At 37.1% G+C, this 20,522-nt stretch overlaps 1 protein-coding gene across 2 annotated transcripts in view; it reads left to right on the top strand.

Annotated features, from left to right (window-relative positions):
- LOC127447372 (histone deacetylase 4-like) overlaps positions 1–20,522 on the top strand; it is a 293,038-nt gene that overhangs the window by 20,549 nt on the left and 251,967 nt on the right. For both annotated transcript variants that reach the window (XM_051709200.1, XM_051709199.1), the window contains exon 2: positions 9,781–10,044. In XM_051709200.1, coding sequence (XP_051565160.1) covers positions 10,023–10,044 — 22 coding nt within the window. In that variant the 5' untranslated portion in view covers positions 9,781–10,022. The remainder of the gene's footprint in view (positions 1–9,780; positions 10,045–20,522) is intronic.

Here is a 20,522-nt window from a genome sequence, read left to right as displayed (position 1 = left end):
AATCTAAAGCCATATTATAGCTTTGTGTGAGAAACAGATGCAATTTAAGTTGTTGTTCACTGAAAATCTTCCTCTCTGTTGCAGCTCTCAAATCTCATTCTGCGTATTTGAACTGCCACATCATGCTCCGTTGTGACGCATACAAGGACCAATGCCATTTTGTAATCTTAACGCTAACACAAATTACATTTCAGTGGTGTAAAATTATTGTTAAATTCCGATTACATTTTTTGTGTTCCTTACACAAAACTGTTGTATGTTATGTCGTATTGTACTATGAAGACTTTGAATATAGCACACAAGTTGTATTGACTATTTTAGATTTTTTAGAGCTTGACAGCCTTGTTCACGACAGTGCTGTTGTTGAAAATTAAAGATTGTTAAAAATTCTCCTATGTGATCCACAGAAAAAAATAGCATAAAGGTTTGGAACCACAAGAGGATAAGTTAATAATGACAGAACTTTCATTTAATTTCATTTATCAAAGCGTGGTTTTAAACTACACAATCTGTTTGCTGGTTGAGCAAATTGCTTAATGAAACACTTGGCCAGAGTGGCATATGAGTGAATTTAGTGGCATATCGCAGGGTACCACGTCAGCTCTGGAAAGAAACGCTGAAAATTTTCTTTGAAATACAGTTCCCTCAAAAGCTGTGTAACTTTGTAGTTTTTAATGGAATGTGACACACAGAGCTTTAGCTGGGTTTTAACTGAAGCAAAAAGAGATTTCATGGTCAGAAGTGGAAGAGAGTTCCAGAAAGCTTTGCTTCATTTATGCCAATTCTCATTCAGCCCAACTGCAAACTGCTTCCTCTCATCTAGTGATGGTAATAATAGGGATACACTGAAATTTCACATAACATTTCACATTTAACATAAATTTCTATTTTCGGTTTTTTGGCCAAAAGAGGGAAAAAAAAGGCAGAAAATCTTGGCCTAAAATTTGAACAGAAACTGTTACTTTAAAATACGGTAACAGAAACACTCACATAGAGGAAAAAGCATTGTTTATGTTGCACATTAAAGTCCACATCCCCAGAAGTGCAGTGATCGCTGTCTTGGTTATTAGTGCATTAATGAAGTAATAATCCTATAATGTGTGTTATTGTGCATCATAGCCGTTACTCCAATATGACAATAAAGAAGCTTAAAGGAACCATTAAAGAAGTCCATATGACATGTGCATTATGTTCAAAGTCTCTTGAAGCCATTCAGTGGTTTTGTGAATTGTAAAGGATGCATTTAATAAATAAATACACTACCGTTCAAAAGTTAAGGGTTACTTACTCATTCTTTATTTATTTTTTTATTTTTTTTCACATTTTAGAATAATAGTAAAGTCATCACAACTGTGGAATAATAGAAATGGAAATATGGGAATTATGTTGACTAAAAAAAATCCAAAATAAATAAAAACTGTTATATTTTAGCATCTTCAGTGTGGCCACACTTTGCCTAGATTTTGCAGAAATGTACTCTTGACATTTTCTCAACCAGCTTCTTGAGGTATCACCCTGGGATGCTTTTTAAACAGTATTGAAGGAGTTCCCGTCTATATGCTGGGCACTTAGTGGCTGCTTTTCTTAATTATTCGGTCCAAGTCATCCATTTCAAAAACGTTTCTTTTTTTTTTTTAAATAAAATTTTAGTTTTGTAATTAAATAAATTAAAATGTTGGCACGATTATATTTTTGTCTACAAAACTAATTTCAAACATTTAAGCATACGCCTTCAGATCAAAAGATTTTTAAGATCAAGAGAAACATTTCAGGCAAGTGACCCCAAACTTTTGAACGGTAGTGTGTATATATATATATATATATATATATAGTCTGCATGCACAGTGCGCTTCATGGAATTCACTGGAATTATTATTCATTTTGAGTAGTTAACAATAAAGGATTTTTTAATAGGCTACACATATTTTATGTAATTCTTCTCTGTCTACGCCATTTATAATGAAATGTGTAGTTACAGAAAAAGTGATTTCGGTGTACCTCTATTAATAACATTTATAATTTGTTCAGTTATTCCAAACATAGTCTAAATTAAAATAATAATTTTTTCAGGTTTCGGTTTTCGGCCCAGTGTGTCCAAAAGTTTCCTTTTTTGGCCAAGAATTTTCATTTCAATGCATAATTAATAATGACTAATCGAGGGGGCCTGGGTAGCTCAGCGAGTAAAGATGGTGGCTGCCACCCCTGGAGTCACGAGTTCGAATCCAGGGCGTGCTGAGTGACTCCAGCCAGGTCTCCTAAGCAACCAAATTGGTCCGGTTGCTAGGGAGGGTAGAGTCACATGGGGTAACCTCCTCGTGGTCTCTATAATCTCTCGGTTCTCTCTCCCAGTGGGGCGCGTGGTGAGTTGTGCGTGGATGTCGCGGGGAATAGCGTGAAGCCTCCACACGCACTGTCTCCGCAGTAACGCGTTCCAAATTGGGGAGAAAAAATAAAAAATAAAACAAATATGACTTATCGACTATCTGTTAATTTGTTGGTAATAATTTGATCAATTAATCGTATCTGTAATTGTATTTTCTGTTAACAGTGCTTCTAAAGTAATTAATGGTAAATTTAAATAATTTGATATTAAACAAAGAAAAATACTACTAGTTGCATTTAAGTATATGTATATTACAGCAGTATAAACATTAACAATTAATCAATTAATTGTTAACTTGAAGGATATGTGTTTTGTTGTATTCATTAATATTGGAAAATACCAAAATATGCATTTAAGAATTAATTAATTAAAATTTGAATTAAAATTAAAGAATGCATGTTGATTAGTCTTCCACATGCTTTTTGCATCATTAACAATTAATTAATGAATTTCCCGTTTATTTGATATGCTGCTCGAATGTTTAAATTCCTGAAACTTGAATTCCCTGCTCTTATACAGTATTAAAAAAAAATATTTCATTGGAGTTTCATTTTAAAGTGCATTCATAGCTGTTAAACATTCATTAGCTCCTTGTGTGCAGGCATAAGTTGTTTTTACTGTGTAATGGCTAACTGCCATTATATTTGTCTTGCGCTGTCTTGTTTTATCCTGCAGTGTACACGAGCAAGCGGCGGCGAGTATTGTATAAACACAGGCAGCATCCTGTCATATTGGATTGGGTGTCATTTTCCTGCTGAGCTCTGTAGCATCACTTTTCTCCTCGAGCCTGTCGGCCTATGTCAGATCAACCCTTTTGATGATGGTCACCCTAGACGGCCGACCATGTCTCACTCTCGCCCCAGACGGGCTGGTAAAAGGCTGAAATGTCACTGAGGGCACATGAATCTCTTCTATGTGCCCCAGGTTAAACCCATCCCCAGACATGAGCAGTCAGGGGCAATGGATGCTTGACCGACTTTTGGGTGATGTTTGTCCTGAAGCTATGGTTCACACAGTTCCTTGCTACAGTTTTTATTTTAAAACTAGGCCACCATGCCCATTTAAGAAAACATCTCTATGTTTATGGCTTGTTACAGTTATTATACATTCAGTTTAGGGCTGACAAATTGATTGATTAGCATGCAGAAAACACTGAAGGAATCCAGTCAAAATAGAAATGAATTCAAATGCAAAACGTCACAAAAATTTTACATATTTGTGCTAAAAATCGAGTCAAGTGCACTTTTAACATTTGTTTCTTAAACAAACCAGAAGAATTTAAGAAGTTGTGGTCAAAAATTATTTTTTTCCGTGGTGGTGCTTTTTTTATTTCAATGTGTGTGTCTGTGTTATAAGATGCTGAGACACTTGAGAAGTAGGAATTATGTTGTTTTGGCATGTGACAGCTGGGCAACTTGGCTGAAATAACTGATAGTGTGATGGCCACAAAGCATGGAAACCAGTAGCTTGGAAAGATGAACCTGCAAGTTCTCGCTAGAAAGAGCAAGCCAATGCGATAATCATCCTTAAATCATTCTGCAAGGCATATTGTGAAAAGCCATACCTAAATTTAATACAAAAGTTATACAGTTTACTCTGCAAAGCCAGTAGTGCAGTTTTGATAGAGGTGATGTTTGACCTCCCTTGAAAAGGTACGGCTAACATGTTTTGACATGCTCATGAAGGGTAATATAAATTCATGCAAGACAGACCTTTTTACTAAGTTAGGCCTGAGCTGAGAATAGCAGCTGGACTCGAGGGGAAAACGCATCTCTCCTCGCAGCACTTTAAACAAAATTCCCCCCTGCCTGCTACCAAACACTTTTACTTTTATATCAGGGGCTTCCCTCAAATGAACTTTGCGTTACTGTGGTTCACACAGTCAAGCTGGAATTGCTGTTGGGGCCATTTGTGGTTTGGGACGAATGCAGTCGCCCAGCAATCTCTGAGCTGTAGTGTTTGGGTCAGATAGGAAGCTCACTCCATTTAACACTCTGAATAATAACATTACCCCTCCTGTAGACGGCCACCTCTGCAAATTATGCTGACTGAGGAGTAGGTTTCTATGGAATAAAAAGTACAAATGTACTTTTTTCAGCCCTTTTGACAGCTTCATTCCAAATCTTCTGAAGCACAATGAGAGATTTGTGTGAAGAAAAGACCAAAATTGTTTCATTGATAAAACAATGTTGCCGCTTTCAAATTTCGTTTGCGGTCACATTTTTTCAAACATTGGGGGAAAATTATCAATTAAAATTTCAGTTATGATATTTTCAGAAGACTTGGATAATAACACAAATCATATGGACTGCTTCTATGACACTTATTTGCTTTTTGTCCTTTTTGGAGTTCCATAACACTTTCATTGTATGGGAATGAGCAACTTGGACTTTCTGCCTAATATCTCATTTTAGTTTTCCCAGAAGAAAGAAAATAATAAGGGTTTGGAAGGACATGAGGGAGTAAATGATGACAAAACTGTTATTTTTGGGTGAACTACTCCTTTAAAGGCCACTTGGCGCTTCTCAGAGGGATTTAGCAAAAATGCTAAGGGCAAAACATTTTATAAATAAAGATTTATTTAATTGCACAACACCGGTGAGGCGCTGGCAAAAGTCTCCACCCATTTATCCATGAGATCCTTATCCTCTGTGTCCAAGCATGTCCACTTGTGCTCTGTTCATTACGCTCTCGGGGCGGGAACGGTGCCATGTGAGACATGTGATGACAGCAAGTGCAAAAGACTGCCGGAGGAGTCCCTCCAGCACATGTAATCCACGCCACCTGGACCCAGTGAGACGCCATACTTCGAGAGAAACACTGGAAAATCTGGCATCCCATAAAGATTGTTGCTTCACTGTGTGCTTCTCTAAAACAAACAGACTAATGGAGTATTATGCTCCACTTCATTCAGGGGCCTGTGATGTAACACCTTTTCCTTGTGTGTACGGAAAATTCACGTCAGTTTTGGGAGTTGCTAGGATTAAATCAAATTTTCTTGGCTGGGATTGACTTTCTTTTTGCCTACTTTCTCTCCATATATTTGTTATTTATACATATATACATTTCTTTTTTTTAACAAAATTTTTTATTGATTCACATATATGTACCTCATAAGACAAAACATATATACATAGAATCAAACTTAATGCCAACTATTACCCCTCCCAATCCCACCCTAACTGCAATAACATAACAGTAGTCCCAAATGACATAGACACACACATGCAAAAAAATAAACAAAAATAATCACGCATCCACAAATGACAAATACCCACCCCATTTCTCCACGAACACTTTATACCACTCCTGAAAAGAGGGCGCTCCAGCCAACCTCCAGCCCCTCAAAATGATCTGCCTGGCGATCATGACACTGGTTAAGACCCAACTCTTTATGTGTCTACTTTCAATGTCAATGACCGCCCCATCACCCAAAATACAGAGTCTGGGGCAGAATGATTCCTGAATGCCTAACACATCGCTCACCAGACTCTGCACCTTTAACCAAAACTTTTGTATTTTATCACACCCCCAAAAGACATGGGTTATATCTCCGTCCTCTGATTGGTATCGCCAGCAGGTGGGTGTGTCTTTAAGACCAAGCCTATACAATTTAGAGGGGGTCCAATGGAACCAATGTAAAAACCCTTGCATCTCTAGATGCAGTTTTTATGTTTTTTAAAATTCTAGCCCATTTTCCCTCCTCCAATTCCAAGTTTAAATCTTTCTCTCATAATCTCTTGAGAGTGGTTGAGACTCCGTCCCCTAGACTCTGAATTAATAAGGAGTAATACACTGATGCCTCATGGCCTTTTCCAAAAAACATGTGCATTAACCCAGCGCAAGACAGCGCCAACCATCATCAATCCCTCTAAATTCATGTCCATGTACACATGCGAGAGCACCCGTGACAACTTTGCCATCAGATTGCTCAAGTCTGGTGCTTCTATACAGATTTTGTGAGACAAAATTGCATAACAGAAAACACTTTGTAAAACAGACCCCAGCCAACAGGCAGAATAAACAGAAAGAACGTGTAGATTCATTCACAGAACTGTCTTGAAGGTGTGTTCCTCCTTAAAAAAAATTCCAGCTGATATAAAGCCGTTCAATTTCCTTGGACAGACAATCAAGTGTTGCAAGTGTTCAGTGAACCAGCTGTAAGGAGTGCAGCAGATGACGTAATCATTCCAATGTCCTGCGAAAATACTCCACAAAAACAAACTCCAGCCAACAGGAGGCATAAGCACAAAGAACGAACAGATTCATCCACAACTGTCCCGAAGCAGTGTTATTCCACAAAACAAGCTCCAGCCACTAGGCGGAAGTATGAGCACAGAAATAAATAAAACAGGCATCCCGGTTCCTCGGATGATCAAGAGTCAAATTCACTTGATGGCCACATAAAAAAAATACATCATGACTTACTCAGTCTGTCAGCTTTATAAAAGACATCCTTTGTGTGGGCATGTGGATATTTTGCGGTCATCTATAGTGTCCATTCTCAATCTGGCCAGGAACTTCAGTGTAAAAGCGATCTTCCATCAATGCAAAAGTTTCTTGAAGGAAGTGTTATTCCACAAAACAAACTCCAGCCGCTTGGCGGAGCCAACGCAGAAAGAAACAAAAATGGCGCCCAGCTTCCTTAAGACAGTCGAGTAATTAACAGCGAGTCAGTCCACTCACATAAGTAACATGCAATGGTTTACTCACACATAGTTTCTATAAAGGACAGTGCTTCTTTTGGGCATAAAAATACTTTGCGGCCATCTTTGGTGTCTATCCTCAGTTTGGCCGGAAACATCAGTGCAAAAGCGATCTTCCGTTGATGTAAGAACCCTAATGTTGTTCCAAACCCATATGAGTTTCTTTCCTCAAAGGAGAAATTCTGAAGACTCTGCTGATCGCTCATTTTCACGCAGTTACAACGAACGGGAAGCTTTCAAGCCTAAAAATTATGCAAAAGCACCATAAATGTATAATAAAAGTAGTTCATACAACTCATGCTCTATATTCAATAGGGCTGGGTAAAAATATTGATTGTTGATTACCGTAATCGCGCTCTTCATTTGAATGATCCTGATATTTAATTCTTAAAATCCCAAGATTGAGCTTTTACTTTAAACTTACTTCAGTTTTGCTTGTGTTGGTTATTATATCTGTTAAATAGCAATTGAACTGCGTAGTTTGGGCCCTGTTGAAATTTTTGAAAATTAATATAATGTACCAAGTTAGAAGGTTCCCTGTATAATTTACAGCATTAGCGTAGATAATTTCTTTCATATGTAAGCAAAATGAACATTATAACTGAAACATACCCAAATGAATCAGAGTCAAATCAAATCATATTGAAATTGAAATTGTGAATTGTATTGATACCCAGCCCTAATATTCAAAGTTTTCTGAAGCCATTAGACAGATTTGTGTGTGAAAACATTTGTAGTTATTATTTTTAGAGGTGGGGTGGGGATATGTTATAGTATTGCCATTTTTTTCCCCCTAATGATATTTTATCTATATTAGCATGCCAAAAATTTATATTGTTATTTAAAATTTTCAACATTGATTTTATGGTCATGGGAAAAAAACTTTATAGTATCCAAATTGATCTAGTACTTCAGCAATAGTCCCTCAGATGGCAGAGTTATTATGCTTTACCACTGAGACAGAATGGAACACTTTTGACGTCATCCACAACACAGAAATGTTATTGACAGCATGGATGCGTCGGAGACTATTCAAAATCCGCCGCCTTTTTTTCAAATCCAGAGTTTGGCAAATTGTCATGTTCAAATAGATCCAGTAGCCAAAAACCAAAGAAGTTGCACAATTTACACTTTATTTCAGTTTTATTTTGTTTTATTTATTGTTACGGCATACTTTATTGATATCAGAAACACTCACATGAAGAAAAGGATTGTTTATGTTCTCTGTAGTTCTACTGTATGAAGACGTATGAGAAACGGTGAGTAAAATACTGCAATATATTCAGTTTTGAATCGTAATGCAACAAAAAAGAATCGCAATTATATTGTATCGTGACCTAGATATCGATATAGTGTCGTATCGCCAGTAACCCTGTGATTACCACCCCTAGTTATTTTTGTGTTCCACAGTAGAAAGAAGGTCATGGGTTTGGAATGACATGAGGGTGAGTAAATGATTACAGAATTTGTATTTTTTGGTCAACTATACCTTTAACAATGAGTAAGCAGCAGAAAAATGGGTTATAGCTCCCTCACAGGCTAGTGAATTTCCTCTAATCGAGGCCTCATTCATCCTGGAACAGTTGATGTTTATGGTTACATAACACAGTTAATCTTTGATGTCCTGCTGTGCGCTAGACAGCACCAGATACAGTTTTTGTTATCCTTATAGACAGGTTCTCTTTATTCCAGGTGGACATACAGAAAAATTTACATTAGACTAGTTGTGTTATGTCTGCTTGATGTGATTGTTATTGTCAGTTCCTGTGGCGCTTTGTGACAGCAAATATGGCAGGCCGGGAGGCAATGTGTCAGTGTGGCAGATTGGTAAGGGTGGGCAACACCCGCCCCTCCGCATGTCAAAAATGTGTCACGTGTCCTTCTGGAAACCTACGCATCAGGCGTACATGATTGACAGCGGGGAAAAGGAAGAGCCCTATTGATTGGTGTGCACCTCAACTTGGGTGGAATTTATAGTGCCATTGGCTCTGTTTCAAAACTAGTGAGCTACCTACGTAGACAGCATTTTAAGGCTTCCGAATGTGAAGGCATTTCCTAAAGATAGGCAGCATGATATGATGATATGTCAGCATTTATATGACATACTGACACAGAGTTAGTGTCTATGTAGAAAGTTTGAAGTCGGTCACTTATGAGGTTCCATTTTAGTTAGCCGCAGTTTTCATTTGAATGATCCCAATATAGATTCTTAAGATCGCAAGATAGAGCTTTTGCTCTGTGCCAGGGGTGTCCATTACATCTGTCGTAATCAAGCAGTTGATCGACAGAGGCAAACCCTGGTTGATCTCGTTAACAGGCCAAAAGGAAAAGTGAGTAACACACAAAAAAAAAAATGACAATCTTATAGATCACATTTTTTTCTTCACAGGGTTAATATATAATGAAATTAGAATGAAAGTGAATAGTGACTCTGGTTTGTCAATCTAGAAAAAGGACAATGACCATTTGATCACTGTGTGTGAACAGAACAAAGTTAATCATGTTAGGGACATATATCATATTGAGGCTACTTAATTGGGTCATTTAAAAATAACTTTATTCCATTTACGTTGAAATTCCGTTGTTTTTTCAGTGCTATGTTACTAGCGCCATGCTCTACCAGTTGAGCTACAGGAACAATTTGTAATGGAGCTACTGTGACATTCATTTTTATTTTTATGCTCTTGACAGTTCGACCGTTGAGTGAAGAGAAACCAACACGCAGAGTTTGATTACGGCCAGAGGGGGTGCTGTGTGCATCTGAACATCTCTCTTTCCCTGTCCCGTGTCTCTCTTGACCTGTCTGTCCAGTCAACAGTGGATGGTGACCAGCCAACAAACCCTAGAGGAGCCGTGAGGCACTTCTCAAATCCTCATCCGCCAGGACACACTACTCTAATAGTCGGGCCACTTCAGAAAGAGCTGCCAACACAATGAGTTCCCACAGCCGCCCAGGTAAGAGCTCTTCCTGCCCCTTCAACACTTTTCATCTGACGTTACTGCTATCATAACAAGATAAACACAGTGGAATCGGCTCTGATACGGTTTCAATTACAGCCATCCGTAAATAACAATTTTGTGATCCAGTAATGCCATTAAAAAAACAGTTTCTCCTGCTAGAAAAGGACAGTGTTTCTCAGCTACTGGAATAGGACGTGATTGGGCTTTGAGGGTTGAGAATTGGCCTTGAGGTGCCAGAAAATTCTGCTAGAAAAGGATAGTGTTTCTCAGCTACAGGAATAGCACGTGATTGGGCTTTAAGGGTTGAGAATCGGCCTTGAGGTGCCAGAAAAGCCTTTTGAGCAGCTTTTTGATTCACACTCAAATATCTGTCCCCTTCTCTCTGCCAAGGCCGCCTCGTCCAACTGTCGGCCTGAGGGAGAGTTTGATTATTCAAGGAAAAAGTTGTAAGCTTTGCTGTTTTTCTCCCTCCCTTTTATATCTTTCCTCTTCTCTCTTTCTGCTTATATTTTCTCTTTTGTGTTCAGAGGAAAAGGTCATCGAGTTTCTGGTTTTTCAGTCTTATTTTCGTTGACTTATGCACTAGACAGATAAGCACTGCTTTATTCTGTGAGCTGCCATTTAGTTATGAATGTATTTTGTTGAGATCAGGGCTTTTCTGATAAGCTTTTGAGAACTTAAGAGTGCATGGATTGGACCCCCTTTGCACCAACAGGTTGCCGGTGCTGATTCCCAATCTGGAACTGTCGCATTTCTTTTGAAGAATAGAATTACAATATAGTTTTGTAGATGTGCTCAGGATCATCACCTTCGGCCACATCTACACTAATCCATTTTTGTTTGAAAACTTTTTTTCTCCTCTTTCTAACAACGTTGTTTTTAAAAGTATTCATTAATGGAGAGCGTTTTCGAAACTCTCCATTTTCGTTGTGGGAAAACGCAGTTTTAATGTGAGTGAGGCGTAAACGTAGCAGAATCAATGCCTTTTCAAACAAAAACTTATTAGTAAGGATGTGGCCGTAAACATGCTGGGGGCCAATTCATGAAACATTCTTAAGAATAAAATTCTTCTTCAAGCTGAATTATGTAGTTTCTGCACCACTAGTGCCACCAAACTTAATTGCAACAATAAACTTTGTTTTCAAAACAGCTTTCTGAAAACGCCACCTGTCCTCTGATGATCAAACAAACAGATAGTCCCATCCCCAACTCACGGTATTGGTGACAGTCTTGAGACAGTCGCTCAAAACAAAGAAAAAGAACGAAATTTTAATAGCGCCACAGAGACACAGTGATTACACTTTTCAAGAAAATAAACCTATGAAGGGCAACATTTAGTTGTCACTGCATAGACCTTTCGCGATTATTAAATAATCATCTGATCACGGTTATTTGATCTAGCTGATCTAATTTGATTATTGTACACTTCAAATTCCAATCAGATTTTAATGCCCAAATAAGGGAATTTTAAGTAAATATATAAATGCCATCAATGGCACTTTTATGTGTCATTCAGTTAAACTCTGAGCATCACTGAGGCCAAAAGCAGCCAAAGCAAAGCAGCTCCTATCCGGAAGAACATGTGAAATGCTTCTCAAGTGCTCTGATGCACGTGCAATCAGCAGAGGCTCGCCACGATCAACCGTGAAAATATAAACAAACAAATATAAACTTTGATAGTGAACGCAAAGAGCTCTGGCTTCACTTTAAATGATCGTGTAACATCAAATGTTCCTGGTCATAACGGGTTAATATACGCAGTGTTAATGACAGTGTGTCACAGTGACACAGAGGAGGAGTTGCATGCTTACTCTGTTTCTGTGGAATGATAAAATGATGAAACGAAACCTCAAAGGTTTTGCTTCATGAGAAAAAATGGCTTGTTGGTTTAATCAAAGAGCATTAAATTGGGGCCTGGGTAGCTCAGCGAGTATTGACGCTGACTACCACCCCTGGAGTCGCAAATTCGAATCCAGGGTGTGCTGAGTGACTCCAGCCAGGTCTCCTAAGCAACCAAATTGGCCTGGTTGCTAGGGAGGGTAGAGTCACATGGGGGGTAACCTCCTCGTGGTCGCTATAATGTGTGGTTCTTGCTCTCGGTTGGGCACGTGGTGAATTGTGCGTGGATGCTGTGGAGAATAGCGTGGGCCTCCACACGCGCTACGTCTCTGCGGTAACGCACTCAACAAACCACGTGATAAGATGCGTGGATTGATGGTCTCAGACGCAGAGGCAACTGAGATTCGTCTTCCACCACCCGGATTGAGTCACTATGCCACCACGGGGACTTAGAGCGCATTGGGAATTAGGCATTTCAAATTGGAGAGAAAAGGGGAGAAAAAATAAATAAATAAATAAACAAAAAAAAAATAACAAGCATTAAAATAACATGTGAAAGTGAAGAAATTAGGACAGAAATATTTTACTTTTACATAATAGTATAAAATAGAATAGAATTTATATTTTATTTTTTATAGAAATAAATAATTTCCAAAAACAACAGTGTACATGTAAAATTGACCAAAACTAAAGTTGCCATTTAGAAATGGAAACATTTAGTATTTAGAAATCTTTTGATATTTGATATGTGATGATATACATTTTTAAAGCCTTAAAAAGGAAATATATATCCCTGTTTTATTATTTGATTTATGTATTTGAAGTTAAATATGTAAATTAGGGATGCACCGATACCACGTTTTTTCTTCCGATCCGATATCGGAAATCTCAGTATCGGCCGATACCGATCCCAAGCCGATACCAGTGTTGTTTTTTTTGCATAATCAGTTTAGAATATCTTTACATTATTGTGTGGAACTAATTGGGAGTACTTTTTAATATGTAAAGAAACACAAACCTCTCACTACACATTATTTCAATATAAATGTATAGCTTAACTAGTATACTGGATAATGTAGCAGCAAAATTAACAGTAATTCCAGTCTTCAAGTCTTCAGTAGAAAAGAAACCAGTGTTTTTTTTTTTTTTTTTTTTTTTTAAAAATGTGTTTGGAACCCATTCAACTTAATCATTGTTATAAATTGTAAACAAATACTAATGATGACAATAATAATAATAGTAATAATAAATTGTTATTAATATTATTATTATTGACTTTTAATTTTAATTTTAAATACAACAGTAATATATTTAAATCGTGCACTTTTTAAACCCTCACGCTTTTATTTTGACATTCTAAACTCTCCAGGAAGTCCTGTATGTGTCTGTTTGTAGGCAAGTTCACAGTAGTTTAATTCGCTTCTTATTAAAATTCTGGTAAAATGCACCTAATGAATGAACTGCTTTAATTCTGTTTTTATGGATCTTTTATGTCGTTTTTGGAGCTTGACAGTAACGAACATGACTAACACGCAGTATCGGATTTGGATCGGGCTCGTCGGATAGATACCCGATCCTTCTAAAAGCTTCAGTTTCGGAGCCGATACTGATACAGGTATCGGATCGGTGCATCCCTAGTAAAAATTACTTCTTAAGGTGTGTGATATGCATCTTAAGAAATATGACAATTTATATGACAATTAATCGTGAGTTGTTTTGTATTATCCAACACATTCAACCTCTTCTGCCATTACATTCCCTCGCACTGTATATAACCGATTTGTATTTAGATTTGCACTACGAATGTGTATGTGTGTGTCTGTGTGTCTGTGTGTGTATGTATATGTGTGTGTGTGTGTGTGTGTGTGTGTGTGTGTGTGTGTATATATATATATATATATATATATATATATATATATATATATATATATATATATATATAAAATGTATGTATGTGTATTCTATATATACAATAGACTAATATATATATATATATATATATATATATATATATATATATATATATATATATATTGTCTGTTGTGTATTCTATATATACTTTATTTTCTTTTCAATATTTATTTATTTTTTATTCAATTTTAATTATTTTTTTAAAAGTCTTGTTGCTGTTTTGTATTGTTGTGTATTGGAAGCTCCTGTCACCAAGACAAATTCCTTGTATGTGTAAGCATACTTGGCAATAAAGCTGATTCTGATTCTGATACAATTAATCATCATAATCGCAATTATTTGTTTGACAATTAATCATCAGCCAAATTTCATAATCGTGACAGCCCTATCTCTGCATATTAAGATGGGATAGAAGTATTTTAACACCAAAAAAGTTACATACTTGAGCTTTAACTAATATTTTCATTTTTTATTCTCGAACATAAGAAAAAAGTTAGGAATATTTTATTATCCTGAAAAGACATCTTAAGAATGTTCTTATCTTTTTTCTTAAATTGTCAACGTTTATAGCTGGATACCTTCTAACTAGGGGTGGGTGATATGACCAAAATATTATGTGAGAGATAATGTACAGTTAGCCAGTTGTCTTCCCAAAATAAATCTGTGCTGAATGCAAGATGAATGCCATTGAATTTGCTGAATTTCAGTGATATTTTAAAGGCAGGAAAAACCCTGTCCATGCCTCTTCAATTCTCACGTGAAACCCTGCCCACTGATAGATACGCACACACCGCTCACATGGATACACGATATAGCATGAATCTGGCCCCCAGGTCTTGAACCAGGAACCAGTAATGTCAGAGGCAACTTTTTCAATAGTTGTTTCCAACAACTGAAAGTCGGCTCGTGATGGCATAAAGTTACTGAATTAAATTACTTTAGATGTTAAAATATGTTCTCAAAATTCGTAAGACTCATAAAACAAAGACCGTGGTGCACATTTATAGGCAACTTATATAGTAACGTAATCAGTGATGTCATTGTTTGGCTCTTATGGTTTTGAAAAACCCTTAACCAAGTATTAGCAAAAGTAATAATGAAACCCTGTTGGTTTTTCCAAACCCATATGACTTACTTTTTTCCTTGAAACATGAAAGGAGATGTTATAATAGCCTCGATCACCATTCACTTTCCTTGTATTGGAAAAAAGATGCAATGAAAGTGAGTGGTAACTGAGGCTGTTTTTTTTTGTTTGTTTTTTTACATTTTGCCTAATGTCTCCTTTTGTGTTCCATGGAAAAAGTGATTTATACATGTTTGAAACAACATGAGGGTGAGTAAATGACGACTGTGTGGCTTTAGATGAACTATCACTTCAAGAGAGATTTACAGTATTGAAGTTACAACATGAAACAGCATTTATAACACAGTTAACTTGACTTATTTAAGCGTAATATGACGTATTTCTGAGTGAAACCGAATATTCGATTGGCTATTTGCATGTTAGGTTATGATATTGGCCTTTAGAGTTGAAAGTTTTAGAGGCAGATAAAGTTAGTAAATAGGGTAAATGTATAACGATCTTTATGTCGACATATGAATGTGTGTATTGACATTTTTACATTAAAACTTTGAGGTTTTCATCTAAACGATGTTTTATGTAGGTAATGGTGTTGAGAACGGTGTCTTGATCTGTATAAGCAGATTAGAGGAACAACACTCATTAGCCAATCATCTCCCTCCTTATCTAATCATCATCTCTGGTGGTCAGTTTTGCTAATCCAGGGTTGATGTAATGGTTTTATGCTCTGAGAGCTGAAATGGAGATTTGGAGGCCTGATGTCACCTCTCACACATCCCGCCCGCTAATCCACTTTCTGTCCGAAAGAGCAATTTCAGCCTGGGAACTCCTTCATCAATCTAATCCAGTGTTTCTCATCACTGGAGGTCATTCCTCTGACCTCTCACTCTTTGCATCCTCCTTAACATTACACTCAGCATCTGTTGGCGTTACATGTAATCTTCGGTTTGCTGGTCTTAACTGGTCTCTGTGCCTGGTCAACGGTCTAGTTTGCTTTGCAACCACATAGCAAAGCCCTAGCAATCATTTAGAACACCCTTGCATAAGTTTACACTGACACTCACATTTTTTATTCAGGTATAAAATCTAGTTTGAAAGTTGTCTTTTGCTCGAGAACATTGATCGCACTGAGCTGAAGTTGAGTTGGTTTGGTGCTTATGTTTGGCTCTCTTGGTGCCATACCTGTGGGTTTATTCATCTTAATTTAAGGCAGGTGGTATCTTGGCACTCTGCAAGGCCGTAAGATCTTGCCGTTGGAGAGAATGCAAACATTCAGAGGAAAGCATTGTGGAATTTTAAAGAAGCTTCTTTCATCTTGTTGTGTTGTCCTCGGCTCATTTTGGTTAGCATCAAATGAGCTGTGCGATTTGAAGCTGATTTTGCTATTAATTACATTATTTTTGTGTTTGTAAACATAGACCATGTTTTTTGCCCCATGCTGGGTGGTGCCAGAGTGTTTTGGAAGGCAGCCATTTAGAATATTTGAGTTCTTTCGTCTCTTTGTTATTATTGTAGTTTTTTTTTTTTTTTTTTTTTTTTTTATACACACCAGCTTTAAAATATAATTAAAAGTAGGGATGGGCATTCATCAATAATTTGGTATTTGAATATTTAAGCTAATAAAAAAACTAATACTCAAATATTCTATTATTTAAATGAAGGAAATTAATGAGAAAGAGACATTGTAAAATAATTTTTTTAGTCATAAAGGTTGCATCACCATTTTAAAAAAACAAGCTTCTAATTACATCCAAAACAAACTTATATTACGTCCTGTGTTTTTTTGTTGAAAACATTTAAATAAGCAATGCGTGAAAACAAAAAAGTACAGAATGAAAGCATTTAAGCTCACGCAAAGCAAAGAAAAAGAAAATGCTAATAAAGTAGACTGACGCAATTAACGTAAACGATGACCATAAACACTCGGCATATAATAGTTATGTTTATATTGTATCTCATGTCATGTTTTTGTTGAGAAAAACAAGCATATCCACATGCTCAGTAAACTATACTCATTTATACACACCAGTTTAATTGATGGAATGTCCCTCCACTAGCAAAGTCTTTCTCGGATGCCATGTTTGTTGTTTACAGAAGCGTCGCGGGGATTACGTTGCAACAGGGACGCTGCTTTCTGATGAGTTGCACATATATGGGAATAAAGAGTACACCGCTTATACAGTACATTTAAACAGGAACCCAGCTTTCTCACAGTAAGCCACTGTGGCATGGGGGGCGTGGTCATGTGTCGGTCCAGGTGACGAAGCCTTACCGCTCTCCCGCAGACCGACAGCCACATTCTCACAATAACCCGCTTTTTGGTGTCCATCTAAACGTACTGACAGAACGGTTTGCTCATCAAATGTGATCAACTTGTGTCCACACTCAACAGCGCCACCCTGTGCATTCTGTTATAACTTTGAGTTTTAGTTTGTGTGTTCAGGATTTAACATGCATCTCACTGTATATATGGCCAGCAAAGCAAAACTTTGCGAAATTCAAATAGTATTTTTACTTTTCGAATACTTATTGCAAAAATAATACTCGAGTATTCGACTACTCTCGTGCACATCCCTAATTAAAAGGTAAGTTAAAATGATGTCTCACATCCTAGCTTAAAATGCGAAGTCAACTATAAATAAGACATTTGTTGGTTGATTTCATGTAACACTGTGGCGCTATCAAAACATTGTTTGTTTGAGCAGCATGTCCAGCCCGACTCGTTGGCACAACAAATAATCGATTAATTGTTGTTAATAATTTGATCGATTAAGCTTATCGATTGTTAATTAATTATTTTCAGGTCAAATGCGTTCAATAATCATGCCAGCAGACTTTGATAAGTCTATGAATACGGTCATCTGCTGCTAGAGGGCGCTTGCGCACTGCATGTCACGTCTTCGCATACTAGATGACGCACAGATTAAGATGAAGAGAGCTCAATGTAATCAGTGTTAAAGCGTTTTTCTCTATAAATGAACTAGGGATGGGTATGAGTACTTGAGCCGATCAGCAGTGATCGAAAATGAAAATGCTTGACGTGACTTTTCACTGAATTCGAAATTCAGTGACAACCACTTGACAACTACACACTACATATTCAGCGGTACCTTGATTGTCAGCAGAGATGTCTCATAGCAACCAAACCGATAAACGATGCTGCAGTGCTAACGTTTGTTCAGCAGGTTTACGATAATCAAAAGAAAGTTAAATCCACAATGTTTTGAACATCTGTCTCTGCACACGTTTTCTAAACAGGTTTTATTGTCATATAATGTAGAAACTTTGACTCATGAATGTATATTATTTAATAAAAGTGAAGGTTTATCATTATTTATTATACTGACTGTAAATCTCCCTCGGTGCCGACATGTTTGCATGACACACCTGCATCTCAGCGAAATCAGAGCTGAAGATTTCTGCACGAGATGCAAGTCCAACATAAAGTGGCGTTCCATTGCAGTTTTCCCAGTATGAAGTTTAAAATTCCAAGTTAAATGGGAAGAAGCATGAATCATCACAGCAACAAACTCCAACAGAGCACAGCGTGACTTTCTGTCGGGGCAGAGACGGCGCTCTACACTCTGAAGAAGCGCGCACACATACAAGGCGAAGTCTTTCCTTCAAACATCTAGATGGAGCACAGCTGAATGTAACAGAACGCAGGGTCTTCAAAACTATTTTTAACTTAACACTGCGTTTTAAAAACACGATGATTATGGCGTCACGGAAACCACGGTTTGCAGATACATGGTTCAGAAACATTGGTGCGCTTTTACTAAACTTATTACGGTAACCTGGAGGAAGAACAGAGACACACGTTCTGAGCATTGTTTCATTGAATTGACCAGTGAGTCTTCACATAATGACAAAATATTATGCATTATTTTTTGATTATGCCCTCTTTTGTACTTATTATAACAGACTACATTATAACACTACATAAGAACATTATATTCATGTTAATGAATAGATGTTGGAACAACAAGACACAATGCAGCAACCAAAGACGTATGACATATATGTGCATACTGTATTTGTACATGTCCAATATCAATACAGTAGCCTTACGAATAGAATATCCTTAAATAAGGAATAGTTGCCTAATGAAGAGTTTGCGACCCATGATAAATTAACCTAAATAACGCACTGAAAGCCAGATGTTCTTTACCGACGTATCAAATTACACAGGCAGCAGAGTACGCGCACTGACAGAAGACGTTTAATTGCAGGAAGCGAATATAATGTGCATTTTGGGTAACTGTAGGACGTTTCTGATTCGGAATGACACAAGAAATGCTGTTAGACACACAGACACGTGCTTGAAGCAACACGCTTTATTATATTTTTAAGAACAGATGACAGAAAATCCGTCTATGCGCATGTCTGACATGCTGTTTTTTCAAAGGTGTGCAGTCTCGTGGAACACGCGTATGTAAAGGGTTCTCACTCTTTTGCAAGAATAGTGTTGCCTATGAGAATGCTGCAAAAGACCTCCGACCATCTCAGCTCAGGAGGTGCTTTGTGTTCAGTTCACTTTATTTCCACAGAGCTGTTCTTTGTGAGCGCAACTCTGTAGGGTCACTTTATATATAGCCTATACATCTGTGATTAAATCATAAAATAATACAAAAACACGTTCACCTCGAACCATGATTTATATTTCAGTGAATATTATCATCATTATAATTATTATGTTTACATTTATAATTGTTTTTAGATCTTAATTTGTATTAGTAATTTTCTGCCTGTTGTCATTGATGGATACTTGCGTGACGGTAAACGGAAAAGTGATTATGTATGATTATTTTATTTTTTTTGACCTTCGTTATTTTAATTGCTTTTTCATTTTGTTTGAAGTGTAATTTGAATTTAGAAATGTCTTTGGTTGAAGTTTTTCGTTTTTTAAATAAATGAATTTACTATCATTTTCAATGTATATTCACTAAAGCAAGAATATTCACCGATCCCTCAGCTGGGGGGTTGACAATGTAATTGGATATTGTGATTTAAAAAAAAATAAAAATAAATATTGTGAACATATTTCTTGCATATCGCCCAGCCCTAGGAGGGAACAAAACAAATGTATTCATACACATTCAAAGTCATTACCCTTCCGAAGAAGCTGAACTGATTCCTGGGATGAAAGGTTATAAAACACCAACATTAAACTGACAACAACCCAGAATAAGTGGTGTATTTGCCCAAACAACGAAATACCCGACCAGTAGCCCATGATGGAGAGAATGCACGGGTGAAGTAGGTTCATTGCCAAAGAGACGTTGCCCTTCACAACACACATTTTAATTGCATTTGAATTTTTAGTTGAAATAATTACAAAAATTACGTTAAAAGTTTGAAATCAAGCTGCCTTGCATTATTGTGTAGGCTATTGCTTAACGAAAATTACCCTATAGTACCACTTAGCAGCCAACCAGCGGTAATACCAATGTTAGTCGGTTTGAACGTGAACACTGCACCAGTGTGAAAATTATGATATCGTGGCAAGTCTGTTCTGCATACACCGTGATAGGGTGTTAAAGTACAACATTGTTTCATCCCAACCTGTATTTCTGTCAGTGGTCATCGGGAAAAAAACATTCATGCTGACATCTCACCAGCACTAGAGAAGTGGTATGTT

This window comes from Myxocyprinus asiaticus, chromosome 10, assembly GCF_019703515.2.
Source record: "Myxocyprinus asiaticus isolate MX2 ecotype Aquarium Trade chromosome 10, UBuf_Myxa_2, whole genome shotgun sequence".
NCBI classification, from domain to species: Eukaryota; Metazoa; Chordata; class Actinopteri; order Cypriniformes; family Catostomidae; genus Myxocyprinus; species Myxocyprinus asiaticus.
Note: the sequence above shows the minus strand (reverse complement) of the source record. Positions and strands in the feature narration are given on the sequence as shown.